This window comes from Lonchura striata, chromosome 2 (assembly GCF_050655825.1).
Source record: "Lonchura striata isolate lonStrDom1 chromosome 2, ASM5065582v1, whole genome shotgun sequence".
In the NCBI taxonomy this organism is placed as follows: domain Eukaryota; kingdom Metazoa; phylum Chordata; class Aves; order Passeriformes; family Estrildidae; genus Lonchura; species Lonchura striata.
Window position 1 is genome coordinate 20,538,119 of NC_140704.1, and position 19,168 is coordinate 20,557,286.

The 19,168-nt window shown below is 36.1% G+C and overlaps 1 protein-coding gene across 1 annotated transcript in view; it reads right to left on the minus strand.

The window, feature by feature from the left end:
• Positions 1-9,715: 9,715 nt before the first annotated feature.
• Positions 9,716-19,168, minus strand: part of STAM (signal transducing adaptor molecule) — a 32,707-nt gene continuing 23,254 nt past the window's right edge. Inside the window, exons 11-14 of the mRNA XM_021540974.4 lie at positions 16,924-16,978; positions 16,446-16,599; positions 15,763-15,938; positions 9,716-14,814 (exon numbers count right to left, since the gene is read on the minus strand). Coding sequence (XP_021396649.1) covers positions 14,565-14,814; positions 15,763-15,938; positions 16,446-16,599; positions 16,924-16,978 — 635 coding nt within the window. The 3' untranslated portion in view covers positions 9,716-14,564. The remainder of the gene's footprint in view (positions 14,815-15,762; positions 15,939-16,445; positions 16,600-16,923; positions 16,979-19,168) is intronic.

The following is a 19,168-nucleotide window of genomic DNA, read 5'->3' on the forward strand; positions in this document are numbered from 1 at the left end:
GCAAGCATACAACACAGCTAATAAGCACAATGAACGAAACAACACATAAGTAGGATCCAGTCCAGCACTGGTTTTACAATCTCATTATCTTAACAACAAATTGTGACCATTGGTGAGAAAAAAAAAAGAAAAATAATGCAGTAATACATTGCCAAGAAATCAAATTATCAAATTCATGCCTCTGTAATCACTATAAATCCCACCCAAAAAAGAAAGAAAAAAAAAGAAAAAAAACCATAAATATATTTATGTATTCAGCTCATACATGTCCTAAAACTGCAGTACAGTCATTCTAATCTCCCTTTGCTGTCAGTGGATGGAGCAAAGGAGGAGCAATAAAGAGAGGACGAATTTAGATGTCATACTCTTATGCGTGGTCTTACCTAACTTGAGCCTGAGCCTGTATGCCTGAACAGGATGGACACATCATTGTGCTAAGTAGTACAAAAGAATAAATATTAAATCAGAATGACTTTTAGATTCTTTTTTTTCCTCAAGACAACACCTCAAGCCTTTATTGTGAAGTCCTACATGTCTTCCTTTTTCAAAAATACCTTTTTTTAATTACATGAAATCCATATTACAAATCGCCTGCAGCCAGAAGGCAGAAAGGGAATTCTATTGTAGAAGCATTTGTTGCTCTTCACAGCCTATTCCACCTTCTTTCTCATTCTGTAATAATAAGTTACTCCTAACTATCACTGTGGCAATTTTTCTTTAATTACAGTGTCCTACATATTAGAGAGCTGTACACACTCAGAGCAGTGGGACCTATGGCTCTGTTATCTACACAAGAGAGAAATACTGGACTGCCATTTCTTTTTTGTCTAGGTACAATAAGCCTTCTGATAAGACTACTCCTCTAAACAAAATGAAAACATAACTTCAATTCTGGTCATAACTTTGTGAGTACACCAGTGGTCTATAAGAATTCTCCAAGCATAATAATCACAGAGAATCATTCAGTTTGGAAGAGACCTAAAAGATCATCATGTCGAACCATCAAAGTAACACCACTATAATTTCCCCTAAACCAAATCCAGACATCTCTTGAATTCTTCCAGAGACAGTGGAAGAGTCCATCACATCCTTGGCCAATTATACCCATGTCTAACCACACTTCCAGGGGAAAAAAATTCTAATATCTAACATCTAAAATTTGGAACTCAGTGGGAGTTGAGCAGGACACACTTGAAGTTAAAATAATGCCATCACCTACTTATAGCAGTTACTGCCTTAAGTTGTATGCTCATTTCCAATTATTTGTCACGGTCAAAAGGAGATGTAGGAGAAGTGTTGCAGTAAATATATGAAACAGTGTTTTCTAAAGTGTGAAGAGGAATAGTTCTTTTTAGAAATGAATGGCAAAAGATGATACATGATAGGAAAAAGTATCAGATGGTAGGAAAAGATGCAGAGGTGATTTGTATTTTCTATTTGCCATATCAAAATACATATGCTGAAGAAAATCCAGTTTAATTCAGAAACAAGTCTTCATATCCACTGCTATTATCAGCTCATGGTTACAGTAGCAAAATACCACACACCAGACTTAGAAGAAAGGAAATAGGTTTCAGTGCAATTTCCCAAAGAACTATGAAATTAAACAATGATATTAATTTTAAAAAACATGTTTTAAAAACAGATTATACTATCCGTCATGTCAGTCAGATAATTTTTACAAATTGCTGCTAGCCCCAAATTTATGAAATTTTACCCATGGTATAGGATTTACCCATAGGCAGAATATCACATTTTTTAATGGAAATATACCTGATTTCAGTAAAGACACTGAGAACTGCAGTTTCATGTATGATTTAATGTTCAAACCTGTCTGATTCAATAATTCTTTATGTTTATGCTGTCTGCATTTTATACTTTTTTGAAGAATTCATTTTTTTTTTCAGAAAGTTAGCAAATACTGAAATATTATGAATTATTATGGAAACTGAACAGTCACTGAATATACATTACTGAAGCTTCAGCATAGTAGGAGGGGAAATTAGATTTTATTTCACAAATCATGTTTATATTTCATTCTAATTTCAACAACTGGATTTTTATTTTGGCAATATCTCCTGCAGAACAGGATTTCCATGCCTCAGTGCTGTCTGTGTCAGAAGAGACTGAGCATCCCGCTCGGTGACTTCCCTTTAGGCCAGTTCCAGCACCATGAGATGGTCCCTGTTCCACTACAGCTCACCTCCTGCTTTGCTCATAAACGTGCTGGGTTTGTCTCTCCTATGACCAAGACTGACAGTGATGTTTTTATTTGACTTTGTTTAGTCACCAAATAATGTCACTTTGTTTAGTCCAAAATTGTTTATGCATTCAGACACAGCTCATTGAATTTGTTTGGAGAGTAATTGCCATGCTGGCTTCACAAGCAGGGGTGACACCCTAGACCACAGGGGGCTGTGTTAGGTGTGTGCAGAGCCAGGGCTGCCTCCCAGAGCGCATTTCAGACCTGCAGCACAAGTCCTGTCACTGCAGCGTCACCCAGGAACATTGCCAGCCCCTTGAACACCCACAGCTGAGCACAAAGCCTGTTCCAGGTACCCAACCTCGTGATCCCATGTTTAACTCATCCTCCAAATACACAATACTTGCAGCACAATGGTGACTCCTGGGTGAGATGGTTACATCATGATAAAACTTGTTTGCAGATGGAGCAATTAAGAGCAATCATGAAAGCTTCCATCAAAGAGTGGGGAGGCAGGTGAGTCTGAAAATCACATCAAAGACCAAAACAGAAGGCAGCAGCACCTGGGTTCTACTTGAGAAATGTCCTGTCCAATAAAACTATTCAGGATACAATACTTTCACAGTATTTTCTGTGATTATTATGTCCTTTTTTGCACCAGCAGCGGAGACCAGCCCTCACACATGTGGATATTGACAGCACTACAGGGATGAGGAGACCAATACAATCTCCCCATCTCTCCTACAAAATAGCCCTGTACCACCTCCTTGACCAAATAGTAGCAGTTCTGTTACCAGGAGAGCTTCATCTCCTGTTTTCATACAGATACAGGCTGTCTATGGGTGGGCTAGACTCCAATTTCTGTTGGTATTTCCATAGAAAGGATCTCAAACCAGACAGAGTTTGGATATCTGCCTTTCCTGGTGCCTTGGCTAACAGCAAGAGATCAGACACATTTGTGGCAAATTTATTTTGATGCCTCATTTCAGTGGGAGTTAGGTATAATAACTTTGAAAATATGAAACCTAGATGTTAGTTTAATCCTGAATGTGAAGTTGCAAGACTGATTAAATGACAGTTAAATAAGAAAAAAATTAAATGCAAATAATTACTCTGATAGGTTAAGAATAGTTTCCTGATAGGGTAGGTTAATATTTTGAGACTTATTTTGTCAATATCTTTTCTATAATTTTCCATCTCCACTATTTAATATAAGAAACTTTTAAATATTTCAAATTACTTCTGTTATTTCAAGCACCTTGAGAGCCCCTAGAGAAAACAAACCAAATTTTCACTGACTGGTAGCCAGCTATGCTATCTGCATTTAAACCCAAACTAGGTTACTTCCACCAGAAATTAGATATCTGCAGCATTCAGTTCAGTACAAGAGAATCTCAGAGTCTGTTTCTGAAGGTACAGCAGCAACTGCCATTTGTTATTTCCCCCAGTACCGTGTGTGTGGGGTTGCTGCTCAGGCAACCCCACTGTGGCAGCCTGCCAAGCAACCCAGACAGCAACGAGACAACAGCTTCCATCTCTCTGTGTTTCATTCTGGCATTGTCACTTTATCTAAGCTTTCTGTAGAGTAATGGGTTTGAAATCACGAACCACTCAAAATATCTGTATTTTCTGAGAACAGCTTCCTTCTGCAGTATCAAAACATGACATTTGCTTTTTCTTCCTAAAATAAAAATACTCACTTCAGCTCTGTTCTGCATGCAGGATTTTAATGGACTATTCTTCTTAGGAGTCCTGGCAGCTCTTCCTGCCTGTTATCTATGACCAGAAGTGAGCTGATCCATCAGTTTTCACAGGAAACCAAATCAGCAAATGTCACACAGGCAGCAAAGCAGGATATAGTAAACCATGCTCCACATATACATCCTGAGCTTCCTTTACACTTTTAAAGCTGAGACCCAAGTGGCAAACAGAAAACATAGGTATAGGGGGGAAAGAAAGCTGAAGAGCTTTATAAATCTCTAAATCTGATTCTCCCTAGAAACTTCTCAGTGCAAATGTAAACAACTGAAGGTGAACATTAAGTGCTCAAGACATTGCATGCCATTGGAGTCAAAATATGGTCAAAAAAGGCTTGCCTTAAATATCCTTAGATTTTGTTTATTTTAATAATTCTTCTGGGTGAGATGTTTAACTAAAGCAGAAAACTTCTGTAAATCTCTTGAAATTACAGAATATGCAAATCAGAACTCTGATTTCACTCAGAGGCTTAATTTACTTTTGACACAGACTTAAAAATACTGCTTGGTTTACAAAAATTGAAGGTTTCTATGGATAAATCCTCTCTATACAAAGCAAGTGTGTCCTAGAAGCCAAGCTTTATTATTAAAGATGCATTTATTTGCACAAAGTCTCCCTCCTTCTTTGTCTCGTCTAATTGCATCATTCACCTCAAGCTCTCTTGCTTTTTTTCCCTTTCAATCTCTTAACCTTTATCAGTTCCTTGAGACCCTGCCCATATGTCATGCTCAATTAAAGTGAAGCCACATTTGGCAGTAAAGCTAAGAATATAATAGCTAAATAAATAGCTAAGCAATAGCTAATAAATAGCTAAGCAATAAAACTAAGAATAGGGACTAAAAACATTTCATTGTTGTCTCTTGCTTGTCATTGCTATTCCAAAGTAGAACATGACCCAAAAATATTGACTACTACATTCCATGTTTTGCCAGAGATACCTTCAACAGCTGCCTCTTCTGTTCCATTCTGCAAGACAAATATTTTAAAAAACCTGACTGAATACCTGTAACAAGCTATGGATAGCCTGTCAAGTCGAGTTCAGCTGAGAAGTTCAAAGTACTTCTGGGTAATTATGAAAGACTGAATCTGTAGTCAAGATCCACTTAACAGCACAACATCCCTTACAGTTTTGCACTGGGAGTCACAACCACTGAAAGACTGAAAAATCAGTGAGGGAAAGTTTACTATCCATGCAAAGGATATGCCAAAAGGTGACATCTGTATCAATACCTGAATACAGCATTCTCCTATCAAAGAGGACAAAGATCCTTTCTTATCAACTTTCTCAAATGAAATACAGTCCCTTTAATCTTGAGCTGCAGATACTGATCTTATGCAGAACTGATTATTATTCTTAATAAAAATTAACCCAAGACTACTGTAACTCAGGGGCAGGTCCTTTATTTTCCAAAGGACTTTGTAACATCAGGGGGGAAAAAATAGAGACAATTTTTAATATTCTAGTAAACTCTGTGTACAAGGCAGGCTTAAATATTCTGTGAATATGTAGACAATGCTACAGCTGTCCTGAAGGATCCCAGATTTTAAGAAGGAATCATGAAAAGAAGTCATGAGGGATTTTAAGAGGGAATCATGAAAGTTTTTCTGACTTTGTTGATAGGAAAGATTTTTAAGCCCACAGGATTTACTGTTGTGGAACATGCAGTAGAGTTGCTGATAAAAACTGGCAGTGATGAGCCAGGAGATCATATTCCTTAATACAGCAGTAGAACATTATAAAAATAAAACTGATCATGTAGGAGGTCAACACTGTTTTTACCTGGCTGCTGCCTACATGTGAAACTATTCCAATGTAATAACAACAGTTCTTAACAGTTAAGAACAAGTTGTCTAGGGAAGTTGTGGATGCCCCATCCCTGAAAATGTTCAAGGCCAGGCTGAATGTGGTTCTGAGAAAGTGGAAGGTGTCTCTGTCCATGACAGGAGGTTTGCATCTAGATAGTCTTTAAGGCCTCTTCCAACACAGACTATTCTATGATTTTATGAATCTTGCAAGGAACATGGAGTGTATGGCAAACTGCTCACAAAATTTTACTATGGACTTGCCACATATAATACAGTATTTGTGTTTCTGAATCCTGCAATGAATGAAATTAGCAAGTAGGATGGAACTATCAGCAGGTATCATTAAACAACTTGGAACCAAACTTTAATCCCTTAGAACAGAGGTGCTTCTTTCCTGGGTTGAAATCTGGCCAATTCCCTTGGTGAAACTGCACCTCTGACGAAGAGAAAATAAAGTGAATGAGAAATCAATGAACCCAAGTTAATGGCAAGGTGCTGTGTAAAGGATACCCAATAGGCCAAAGGGATATTGCAGAAACATGATAAATACAAAGCCCAGTAACAGCAATTGCATGACTGAACCAGTGATGAGGGACACAGTACTTGAGAGGTAAAATATCAAGACTGTCTGCATTTCAGAAAATAAGGTAAAAGACACCATAACACACCTGCATTACGTGGAAGGACTATCTGCAGACTGTAAATATCAAAAGAGAGAGGAAGAGAGAAAGGTTGCATGTATGTGTATATATGAAATTAATTAGATTTATGATTAACTATTAGTACTTTTGGGCATGCTTGCTGTAAGAATCAAGTATGAGAAAGCATATGAAATGAGATAACCATTAGGAAATACATATACTACATGAAACTGATTGAATACACATAGAGGAGAGCTAGGATTTGGACTTCCTGCATTGCTGCTGCCGTACATGATCTCACGGAATGCTGCTCATCTCAGTGCCGTTCACAGATATACAAAATTGTTTCATGCTGACTACTCTGTCTTGAATAAAGCTTAGGAATAAATGTGGTGCCAAATTGAGCCTCATGGATGGACAAATTCAAGGAGTCTAGTTCTTGGAAGAGGAAATTAGGAACTGGTCTGAGCAAGTAGGACACATAGCTGCCCCCTGAAGTGATCAGTGGGACTCTGAAACCTTGGAAGGAACAGTGAACATTTACAGAAGGTCTTGATTATCTGGAAGATAAGAGGTGCTCAAGAGTAGAAATCATGTCTGTTTTGAGAGACCAAGCTTTCTAAAATAAACAACTAAATTAAAATCCCCTACTTTATACTTAAGTGAGCAGGAAGAGCTTTAAAAATTACCAATGCTAAATCCTAGTGGATACAGTGGAGTGTCGTTAGCCACGCAATCAGATACTATAAATCATGACTCCAGAGAAACTGCAAGAACTAACGAAAAAGCAAAACATTCTTCACTGTTTTGCCTCACCCCACCAGGAGGAAAAAGAGTTCTCTGAACACACCTCTAATAAGAGTTTTTTAGACACCACCCATGATTTCTCCGAAAAAAAAAACCCCATCCAACTTATTTGAAAGTTTCAATAGCACATTTCAGTGAGGTGTTCAATAGCACAGTTCAGGAGTGCTCCTGACCCTGATTCAAACTCAGGTTCAGAGAACTAAGACTTCTCTGCAATTCTATGGAGACTTCCATTTGTTCTTACATAAACCAACATATTTACCATGAAAAATCATTGTATTACCTATAAATCATCAGGCCATATGATTTTTGCTGAAGGATTTTCCTAACCATTCTTTTCTAACCATTCAGCATCAGCTATGACAATGTTTCACAAGGCAAACACTAATTTGGGAAAATTTTCAGAAGTCTACAAGCCATTAAAATCAAGGGAACTAAATGTTCACACTCCTTTAAGAAGCACAGTAATTTGGGACAGTCTGACACACAGATTGCAAAATAAAACACATCTGTATAATCCACTTATACCTGAGGATGCATGAGTCAACAGGGGTGAGCCATCACAACAGGCCAGAAATAGATTCCAGTGTGATTTCAGTAGCAGTCAGAGTGCCATTATTAAATGAAGCTTCAAAACCATGAGTGGTCCAGGTATGTATGTATTGAAGGCTGCCATTCCTTGATGCGTATGCTTCCTGTAGCCAGAAAGTGATTAACAGAGACACTGACCAGCCAGTTTGTGCCAATGAGCAGTGTCCCAGCGATGAGAGGCTCTGCCAAGCAGCCTCCACCTTCCTGCCGGGCTCTGCTCCTCTGCGAGGCTCCGAAGCACAGCCACCAAGGCAGTGGATGTCACCAACAAGGGAACAGGGTGTTAGCAACCAAAGGTGCACGCAGAAGGACTCAAAACTCATGCTGAACAGGGTTTTAAGCAAAGTGAAAGCAAAATATCAGGTGTCACAATCACCACATTCCATATATATGATATCAGAATAGATGCTAAAAATGCTCTAAACCTTTAACTCAAAATATATTTGTTTTTTTTAGCTCTATATGATTATCTGCATTCGTGTTTGTTGCCCATGTACACTCCCAGGGTTGATATGAATTTTAAAAAGTACAAATCAGCCTTAATCAGTGGAAGTTCTCCCACAGTTTCCCTCATAATGGCTTAGTTCTCATTTCTCACTTAAACATAGATCACAATCAGTATCAACAAAAACAGACTGGACTTAAAATAATCTAAAAATTTAAACTTAAAAATATTGTGTGAGAGAAAAATTTTATCCTGAAAGAGAGTAGAATAAGATTTCAAAAACTAGCTTGAGTAATAAGAGAAGTCATTAAGGTCTCCAGCTTCATAAATGTGATATGAAGGGAGTGCTGTGAAGAGAGATTATATATGAACCAGTTCTTCAAAAGTTTAAGAGTTGGTTCCAGATTGTTAAATACAGACTAATGCTTATTATCACCTCTTGCAGAGGTTCATGGCAACAGATTTTACAATAAACTTTAAATACTATGAAATAAACTTTAAAAAAATGTATTTTTATCATAGGCTTCTAAACATAAATGCTTTCTATTTAAAAGGCACTAAAGCAAACTCAACATTAGTTGTCCCTCCAGGCTGTTCCAGAACAGAACACGTTTCATTTCTACACAATCTACAGAACTTTTAGTTCTGTCAACTCAATACACATTCTCTTGAAAGAGAATTATCCTACACAAATTATCCTACTGAACTAACCCACAATCCACACAACCTCTAGTCCTAAGGGGGTTGGCTCACATTTTTGGGAAGAAACCCTACTTCTTTTGGGAAGAGACCAAACTGATACTGCTGCCCACGGCTCCCAAAGTCCCATGGTGTCTACAGCAGTTTAAGCAAGAAATTTATGCTTAACACTGTTTTAAGAACAGAGCATACAGCTGTCAAGCCTATTAAGCTTCAATTCTAACAGCATTTTAAGATTGATAAACCAGGTTTTAGCCTGATCTTCAAGATATTTCACATCAATCAAAAGATCAGGTTCTACACTACTCTGTGTTTCTGTCATTAGAAATGAACTGTCAAGCTAGCACAGAATCTGCTTATTTATCTGTAACCAAATATATACATTAGGCAGTACAGACACGGCTGTTTTCATTTGTTCTTTAAAATCCTTTTAAAGTACCCATACTATATTTACCAAAAGATAGAGGACATGCAGCATACTTGAAATAAGCTCTACAATGGATTATCTGGGTTAGCTGAAGGAAATAAATGACAGATTGTTTTAAAAAAGATAATGTAATTTATGTGTAAGCATCAAAAAAGAACAAAAAACCTACAAATCTTCCCCAACTGGAGCAAACAAAAACCCCCATCTCCAGCCCATCTGAAACCAGAAAATTTAAGTACTTCTAAGACCTTCTTATTGTATCTCTTAAGTCCTTCCAGCAAAGTAAGTCCTTTTCAGAATATTGTTCCACAAAATTTATAAATTGACTTTGCAACATATTGAACTAAATAATCCAACTTTAATATATTGCATTCATACCAAAAACAATTAACAGTTTTTACAAATAGTGTTATTTACTAAAACAAATCTTGTACAACAGTGCAGTATATCTAAATATATACATATGCCAACATCAAAGGGAGCATCAAAACAAACAAAGCAAAACAAAAATGCTCTTTGCTATTGTGTACACTTTATTAAAACCAAAGCAGACTGCAGCAGGTTTTTCTTTTTCATGACAATGACAAAAATCATTTGGATTCCAGAAGAACATGCAGGATAGAACAAAAACTCCTACCACCTTTTTGCCAAGGTAGCAGCATGAAAAGGGAACTTTAGATCTGCAATTTACATAGTAGCAAATGGAATGTTTTCAAACACAATAATCCTAATTTAAGAAACAAGGCTTCAAAAATGTACATAGTGTTTTTTTTACACATCAAAGGAAAAAGTTCAAATATCAAGGCTTTCTCCATGTTTTCCTATGGTGTTGGACAGTGTATGTATCAAGGTCAATATTCTTCACTGCAGCTGAAAATAAGAAAGCAGTAGCTGTAGTGTGGAGTTGATCAGCTTTACTAAGATTGAATAACAGAGTAAAAAATGATTCTGCCTGCTGTTGGCAAGGGAAGTTTTTCTAATTTTAATTCCACCTTTTTCTTTTAAAATCTCTTCCAGTTTTAACTGGAAAAACTATGCTCCCTTGTTCTTCAAAACAGATACATACATGTTCTCCCAAAGGAAGGTGCAGTTGTGTAATTCAAAGTGCCAGTGTAGCTGCTCTAACTAAAGATGCCTTTTTTCATTCTGTGAACCCGAGCAGAGAAGGAATAAGACAAGACCTTTGTATATAAAGACTGCACAGATATCTTTGAAATATGAGTGAAAAATAAAGTAAGTTATATTAGAGAAAATACCTTAAAAATCGGAGAATGAGGTATTAAGCAGTTCTCCAGTGTAAATCTGATGTTCCTGCCATCTAGGGGAAATCAGAAAACTATAGTAGCAGCCTAGAGTTGATCAGCAAGATATGTACATGGTGTTAAAAGCAAATCTATCGCTCTTACATCTAACTATTTGCAATCTGGCAGGATTTTCTGAAGTTGAAATTTATTTCAGTTCTCCCTGCCTCAAAATTCATGAACAGTAACTGTGCTGTAAGGGCAGTATGCTGCTCCACACCTGTTCAGAAGCATGCAGGAATTCTTACATTTTTCTCCTTTTTACTGCTGTCTCTATGTGCTTTGGCCAATGACATTACAGACACATCTACACAGCACCAGTTACTAAACAGAGGTGGGCAAATGTATTGTGACTGTTCCTGCAGCTGCACACTCTGGAACACACTGCCATGACATCAATACAGAAAATTTCAACATAGTACCCCAGTATTTTACTTTGAGGTTTTATAGTAAATTTTGATACCTTTGTCACGCCCACATATATTGAGATGATACACATGGCTAAAAAAATTTTGATCATAACAGTGAAATGCACAGAAGGCACTTTCCAGAGTTTGTTCCAGTTCATGCTAACCAAGCCAATGAAACACCCCTTCCAAAGTTAATTAGTATTTTTGTGATCCTTAATGAAAGGGTGAAGTAAAAAAGGGTTATACAAAATATCTGGAAGACAGTTTAGCCTTAAATCGACAATTTACATGTAAAGAAACAAGACATTTAAAAATCAGGTCTCCTACTGGAACATGAGTAACATTTCCAATGATTCCCTACTTTTAAACGGTTTACATACTGACACTTCATTTAATTGCTAAAAAGCTTTTTCACACAGTAACTGTATGTGTACTTTCCCCTGCTCACTAACATTTCAGTGTTCAATACCATAGTAAGGTAGAATGTAAGTGAACTTGGTCAAAGCAAGGCATAAACACGGAATCTGGGAATAAATCATGGCAGAGAAGCACCAGCAATGGCATCTCCAGGTTCATGACAACAAACCAGCATAGAGGAGGTGAACTGAAGTATCATTTTTAAGCTATCAGAGAGAATATGAGAGGATGACTGCAGGAATTCATGCAATGACAGCATCTAGCAAAGTAGGTGAAGGCATCATCTCAGAGTATCAAGCATACAGGGCACAACCAAGCAGGAAGATATTTTCTGATTTAAAAAATCAACATGAAGTAATACAGCTTCAAATTCCATTTAATCTGAAAATTGCACGTGAAATGGAAAATGTAGGTTGCAGCAGAAATACTAAGACTCAGAACCTAAAATTATAGACCTACTCCACCAGTTGTAGACAATGAACTCTGATTCAAACTCAACTAAAATTCCCAGCCTGCTACAGGAGATACCTTAAAGCAGTGACTTTAATAAAAGTATAAAGGAAAATAGAAAATGTCTCTCTTTTTTCAGAACTTCCATAATACTGAATTTAAAGGAGCACTGATTTGTAGCAAGTAGGTTTTTTTTTTTGACATGATGAACATGAAATGTGATTTCAATTTTTATAAAAAATGGATGAATGGTCAAAATAAGCAAGTTGCAGAGCAGAAGAACTGTGATACACATAAGGTTTCAGTGTTCAAATGAGAAACCAGGATCTAGTGTTTCTGTAGATCAAGGAAGAGCTTCAAAAGTTTCAAAAACAATGACATATTTCTAACAAAATATATTTTTTCTTGGTCATTTCTGTAGGGAAGTTCCACATGCCCTTATTAGGGAACACGTGACAACCGAAGAATACAACAATATCAAAAAGACTATCTTGATGCTTCAAGCTTCTTGAATCAGGAACTAAGAACAAGGGGATAAAAAAAATTATTTTCAATTTTCTGTATAAATTACACATTCCTATACATTGAATATCTGATTTTGGAATAAGATGCCTAATGCATACAGAGAACACGATCTAAATTATACCACAAGTCCTTTCTAAAGACATCACTCCTTCAAGCCATAAAAAATCATCCATGACACAGTATGTCAGATTATTATTTTTTCTTTAGTATTTCCCTTCAAATTTCACAGCCTTTTGTGATGACACCAAGTACTGAAATAATTAATGACAGTTTGCAAGGATGCTTAATAATCTTCGAGAAAACACATATGTGAAAATCCTAGCATTTGATCAACCAGCTGGCTAGAACATCCCCAACTGGAATAGATCAACCATGGGCACATTCTGTAACCACCCCAGTCAGAAGTTATACAAAGCAGTCATCTGAAAGTATCTGGCAAAACACTGACGTCAATTCAAATAGTGAAACAAAGGCATGTTAGGCAACTGTGAACAGATGCAGGAGTATATGGGATAACAGATATCATTTTATAGTATAATGTACAATTGCAACATTTAATTCCAGAAGCATCACACTAAAATATAGTACACAAAACAACTTCTGACACACACACATTACTAAAAAGGGACCTGATGTTGAAGACATCTAGTATTGCTCTAGTGGAATTAGAGCTGCTGGAAAAGAGGAAACCAGGATGCATTACAAGATGGAATACAAACACAAAGTAACAACAGTCTTTGTACAAGAAACTCTGCTCAAGCAGACCTGAAACGCTGCCTTCCATTACCACATTTCTTTTGCAACACCTCATCCACAGAAAGAAAATACTATGCTTTACAAAGCCATGTGGCTAAGTTACAAGGGTTGAAAACAGGCTAATGCATGTTGCTGCAGAAGAGAATGTAAAGTAACCTAAAAGTGGATTGAGATGAAAAACTATTCAAACTACAGAAGGGTTAATAAACTCAAATGGTACAACTGATAATTGAAACAGACATTTAAGGCAGAAGTGTTTGTGTTAGAACAGTAAACAGAACAAATTGCTAAGCAAGGCCACAAGAGAGATAATGAAGCCCTGAAGGTTTGTTCAGCAAAGTGATTTACATGTCCATAATTCTCTATGTTCTAATTAAAAAGACTTGAATAAAATAGTGTAATTCATGTTGTGTGTTCCAGTTTAAAACTCCATTGTTTCTCTTTCAAATCAATTCCTCTGTCCTTCTTTGGTGTAATCTCTACCAACACGCATAGAATACAGTTCTGGTTCTCATTTAAAAAAACAACTTGGAAAAATAAATTACATACTTCTCATGATAAAATGCTGTTCTGTTTCATGGTCCCATGATATGTTTAGCAGCCTCTGAATAGCAGTTTTAAGTTAGTATTTATATCTGAAGCAGAATCATAATTTGCTGTTATCCCCCCCCAAATCATTTACTAGTTAACAGATTTACTTTGGTAGACAAGCTATCTAAGAGTCATGATACACTTGTGTTCAATTCAACAAGTAGTAAAATGTATTGAAATTTGTAAATTTATATATAGACCTTAGCTTGTAATTGTAACCATGATAAGCAGAATTACTGTATTTCCTGCACTGGAAAAAAACATTGCATCTGTCTTAAAACTAGACAAAACTATGAAATATGGTTGTCAGTTAATGATTAAAATAAAATAGTATAGCAAATTATTTTTAAACATTGTGTTAAATATATTCACATGACCACCATAGTTATACGAATGGGCACTACTGCAATCACACACTATATGTACATAACATATATGCCACAATAGTTTGCAATGGTTGAATTTTCACAAACTAGCCAATTTAACCATACATAAATAATCTTGTACCAATTTTTAGGCATTTTAAAAGGAAATAAATTTCCTAAATATATCAGTTCTTCTGCAAAATTAAAAAAAAAATCCTAAAAAAGTCAGTGCAAATTGAACTTGTTCACCAAGAGAGATTCTTATTAAGCTGAGGATAAACAAAGTTTAAGAGATTAAATGAAGAAACTCATAGAATCACCAACTGCCTTTAGCAGAGGTTAAAGAAGATTAGGAATCGGAAGTCCTGGGTCCTATAGCAGAGCCTTCTGTGAGTAACTGTGCTGTGGCTGTTGAGGTGGTGGAGGCTGTGGTTGTTGTGGAGGTGCCTGCTGACTGCCTGCTGTCTGTGGCAGAGCTGTAGATGCTAAGTTATAGTTTGGCACCTGGGACATACTAGTTCCAGCATTCTGATAAGCAGCAACATCAACAGTACCAGGTGGTGGACTATACACTGAAGGCTGATTAGAGTAGGTACTTCCAGCAACAGAACCAACCATTGCACTAAAAAAAAAAAAAAAAAAAAAAAGATAAAAACTATTTAAGGCAGAATTAACAAGCAATTTACCAACAGAGCAGAAAAATCTTACTGCTTCTTCAGTTGTTCTATTTATACACACAAAAATCTTCTAACTCTGGAACATGTTTCATATTTAAACTGTAGTCAATGAATATTCCCATTAAAACTCAAACACACCCCTCAGATTTAAACACACAATATACACTCCCCAAGGATTTAAAATTAGTCCATGTATTTGTACTTCTGATTTATTTTAAGGTGCAACATAGAATACCATCTATCTTCCATTCTGTTCATGAAAAAAAACAAAGCCCAAAAGCTGTTTGAAATAGCAGAACAAGTCAGATAAATATGCAGAAACTCACTTTATCATTGTATGCTTTACTATTCCAAATAAGTATCCCTGGGGACAAAGACTAACAAATACATTCATGACTCAAGATGAACGTCTCCCCCAACTTTTTTAGAATAAAATTACTTTCCACAGAGAGTAAACAAAAACTAACTAACAAAACCCCAGAACGTTTTCACAATATAGGTATCTAACCAAGACTTAGTGTCTTTGGCCATCCAGCCAAATGTAGAAAGCCTCTTTTAGCTTCCTTAATTGGGCAAGTTATATAAGCTTTAATAAGTATTCATAGCCCATTCACTTCTTTCACAAAATGAGCAGATTTCTCCCCATTCTTCTGTGGTAAGATATTTGACAAAGGAACAGCAGAATATACACTCTCAGAAATTATGCAGAGCCAGCCAGAGCAGCAGATATATATTATTTTATTTTATATTTTAATATATTAAAAATATATTAAAATTTATTACTGCTACTACTGAATCATGTAATATAATTTTTCTCTATGTTTTATATAAAAAGTATAGAGCTACATAAATTACATATTTTGCATGCAGAAAATAAAAATATCTAAAATTACTTTGTGTAAGACGTCTGTGCAGGCTGACCAGGAATTACTGAGCTGGCAGATGGAGTAACTGTGCCTTGGCTGAGAGAAGGGAGCTGTTCTGGTGGAAGATTGTAACCTTGAACATGGCCCATCTGTGCACTCCCTGCCACCAAATACGCATTACCTTGAGTTTGCCCCGGATAAACCTAGGAAGTTAAATAAAGCAGTATTAGAAATAAATTACAAGAAAATTTGTAATATCTGACTTTAGAACATAAAGACATCCGCTCAAATATTTGTTTCCTTTTTTTTTTTTTTTTCAAATATCAGTGAAGAGCATTTAACATTTAAAGTACTGGAGTTAAAAATGGTAATTCTTTCATAGCATTTTCATGTTGAATAATCTATGAGTAGATGGGGAGAAATTGTACTCATTTGGTTGTTTATTTTCTTTGCCCCACTATGCAAAGCCTGGCAGTTTTATTTTTTAATTTTATGCAACTTAAAGCCCAAGATGGGTTTTTCCCTTGAGCTAAAGGAATGTAACAGAAAAACACTTAAAGCTTTAGAACCCACAAAAGAAGAGCATCCAAAGCTTGTAGCTGAAAACAAACTTCTATTTTTTTTTACGTACTATGCAAAAAAAACAGAAAACACTATTCAGCCAGTGTGAACTTGATAAGGTCAACAGCTATTAAAGGTTACATCCATACCTGAGAGCCAGCAACACCAGATGACTGCATGTAATACTGCTGGTTCTGTAGTTTTGCATACATGGAATACATTGGGTCCTCATTCATCAATTTGTTATACAAAGAAAGAGCCTCCATTGCTTTAACATTGAGCTCTGAAAGTTCTGAATGCTTCCTAGAAAATAGATTTCATTCTACAATTTAGAAAACTTTATTATAAGACAGACAACACAAAGTAATTTAATGAGGTGTGTTAAGTAACATTTTCTTATTGTTAAGTGATGTCTGATAAATGCCAGCGAGTCAAATGGTACAACATTATAAATTATTATGATATTATGGGAAAAAAAATCTTCAGACCTCTTCTTAGAGAAACTGCTAGTAAATACATGTATTTTCTTTGCCAGTATTTATAGAAATTAAGATATTATCAAGTAACAACTCTGGCTTCTAAGAATGAATTTTAATTTTGGTCAAAGCACATAACATTTCTTTTTACCTGTCTATGTCCTCCAATTTTTCATCTATGAGAGGTCCCATCTGGTGGCACATTGCTAGAATAGAAAGACATTAAAATATATCAGAGTAATAAACATTTCCACACTGCAAAGTTAGAAAGCAATAAAAAAAATTACATTGAAATAGATGCTAGACCAATTTTGCTTTAGTTCATTACTATGATCTGTACATCAAAAAAATTTTAATAACAGAGGTACCACCAAGAACAATTGGAGAATGAGACCCAGCTAAAGTTTTCAGTACTGACACAATTTAAAAAGTCTATTTTAAAATAAAACTAAAGTGAAACAAAACACATTTAACATCCAGGAAGTATAAAACTGAAACTATGTCGCATAAAAGGTTCACATTAATTGAAAGGTGATCTCTTCTTCAAGGAAGAAGATTTGACACTGCAACCTAGATCATGTGCTCATCCAACTTTACTACAAGAAGACTATGAAAACAATGAAGGAGAAAACTGGTTGCAATGATTCAATCATGTGCACATTAAAGACATTAATAGCACATTTGTCTCATTAGAATTCTAATTTGGGGAAGGAGATTTTTCAAACCATTGGTATGTGCAAAAAACAGAGTATCTTACCAGAATCAGAATGAAAAAGCATTAAAATAAACCAAAAATTCACCCCTTGCCTCCTTTCAGCACAAGGACATGGGGCTCATCTAACTGCCAAGCAAACCAAGGCTAATTAGCAGAAAGGCAGAGTTTGTCAAATGTAGAATATACAGACACAGAAGCTGAAAGGGAAATTTTGGATATTAAAAACGCAGGAGGTCCTGAAAACATCTGAGCATGACAAGTGAAAGGACATCATTATTGGGTTCCTTGAAGGCAACCCCCCAGGTGAAAGGAGTTGTATGACAGGTACCCATCTGCTTCTTTGAACCTGAGATCAGGAATAAATTGGCAGAAATGCTGGGAAAAGATGCAAAACCCGAAGTTCTGTATACCTTTATGTATAGCACAAAGTGTAACAAAAGGTACGACAAAGATTGTTGAGGTGTCTGTTAACACAACTGCTCTGCTGCCAACTACAAACTCTGGGCTCCTGAACACGTTAGGATGAGCTCTCCAAAGACATTTGTGACTGGACATGTGGATGGCAGAAGAAAATGAAGTGTTTTTTCTGCCAAATGTTGATCAGCATCTGCCACCACTGGTAGGAGCCAAGAGCTCAAAACACATCTACAGCAAAATTTTCAGAACCTATTCCAAAAACAGTAGTTCACAAAAGCCTAATTAAGTGTAGAGCAAGTAATCTTGAATTAGCATTGTAGAACTATATGTAGCCATATGTTTGGCAAGTGCTGTTGCAGGTAGCTGGGGAGTAATCATCTGACCACACTGCTGCTTTCAGATTCTAGGAGCAGTTCCATGGTTCAATATAAAATTCACCATTGCTTTAATGATCTCACAATGCATTTTGAAGTAACTCCTAAAGTAAACTGTATCTGTACGCTGGTTGACAAGCATACCTTTAATTTCTCTGCCTCTGTCCTGGATCAGATACAGGCAATCTGCTTCTTAGACAACAGCCTCTATAGCTATATTTGGAACTTGAAAGAATAAAACCTGCCATGTGTTATTTTATCTCTAGTTTCAGTGGAACTAGAGTATGTGTAGACATGTCGCTGATGTGAATTCCTAGAACAGGATTAATTTACAGTCATGATGAGCCAGATGGGTGTGGAAAGATAGGAGATAATTAAAAAATTCATAGGTTTATAAACTTCTGAATATTAACTTCTAGATAGATGTAGAAACTGCCATTTTCTTAACAAAGTCTGGTATCATCTGAATTGTCAGTTTAAGCCTATGTTCTGTCTCATAATAGGTAAGTTTCCTTTCTTCCTTTTCCAAATTCCATTTTAAAAATTTTGGTGTATCTATCAGCCTAGGTAAAATTATCTATAATATCTCTATTAATAGGTAGTCTGAACAATGACTCAAAGAGTAGGATAATTTGTAGCACTCTCTGAGTTATTTGTTAATATGCAACTCCTCCAGAAATTCACATGCAATTGAAAAGCATGTGGGACACCCACAGGCCTATTCTAAACTTTCCTAGTATTTCTGCTTCCTCTCATGGAATCTTCCTGACACTCCTTTTGCCAATCATGCTGTGCTACTCTGTGAAGGAAAAAAAAATGATGGATTAATTTGATTAAGTATTTATATGTCTTGAAAAGGGAAAAAAAATATAGGAAACAGTTTTCTTTAG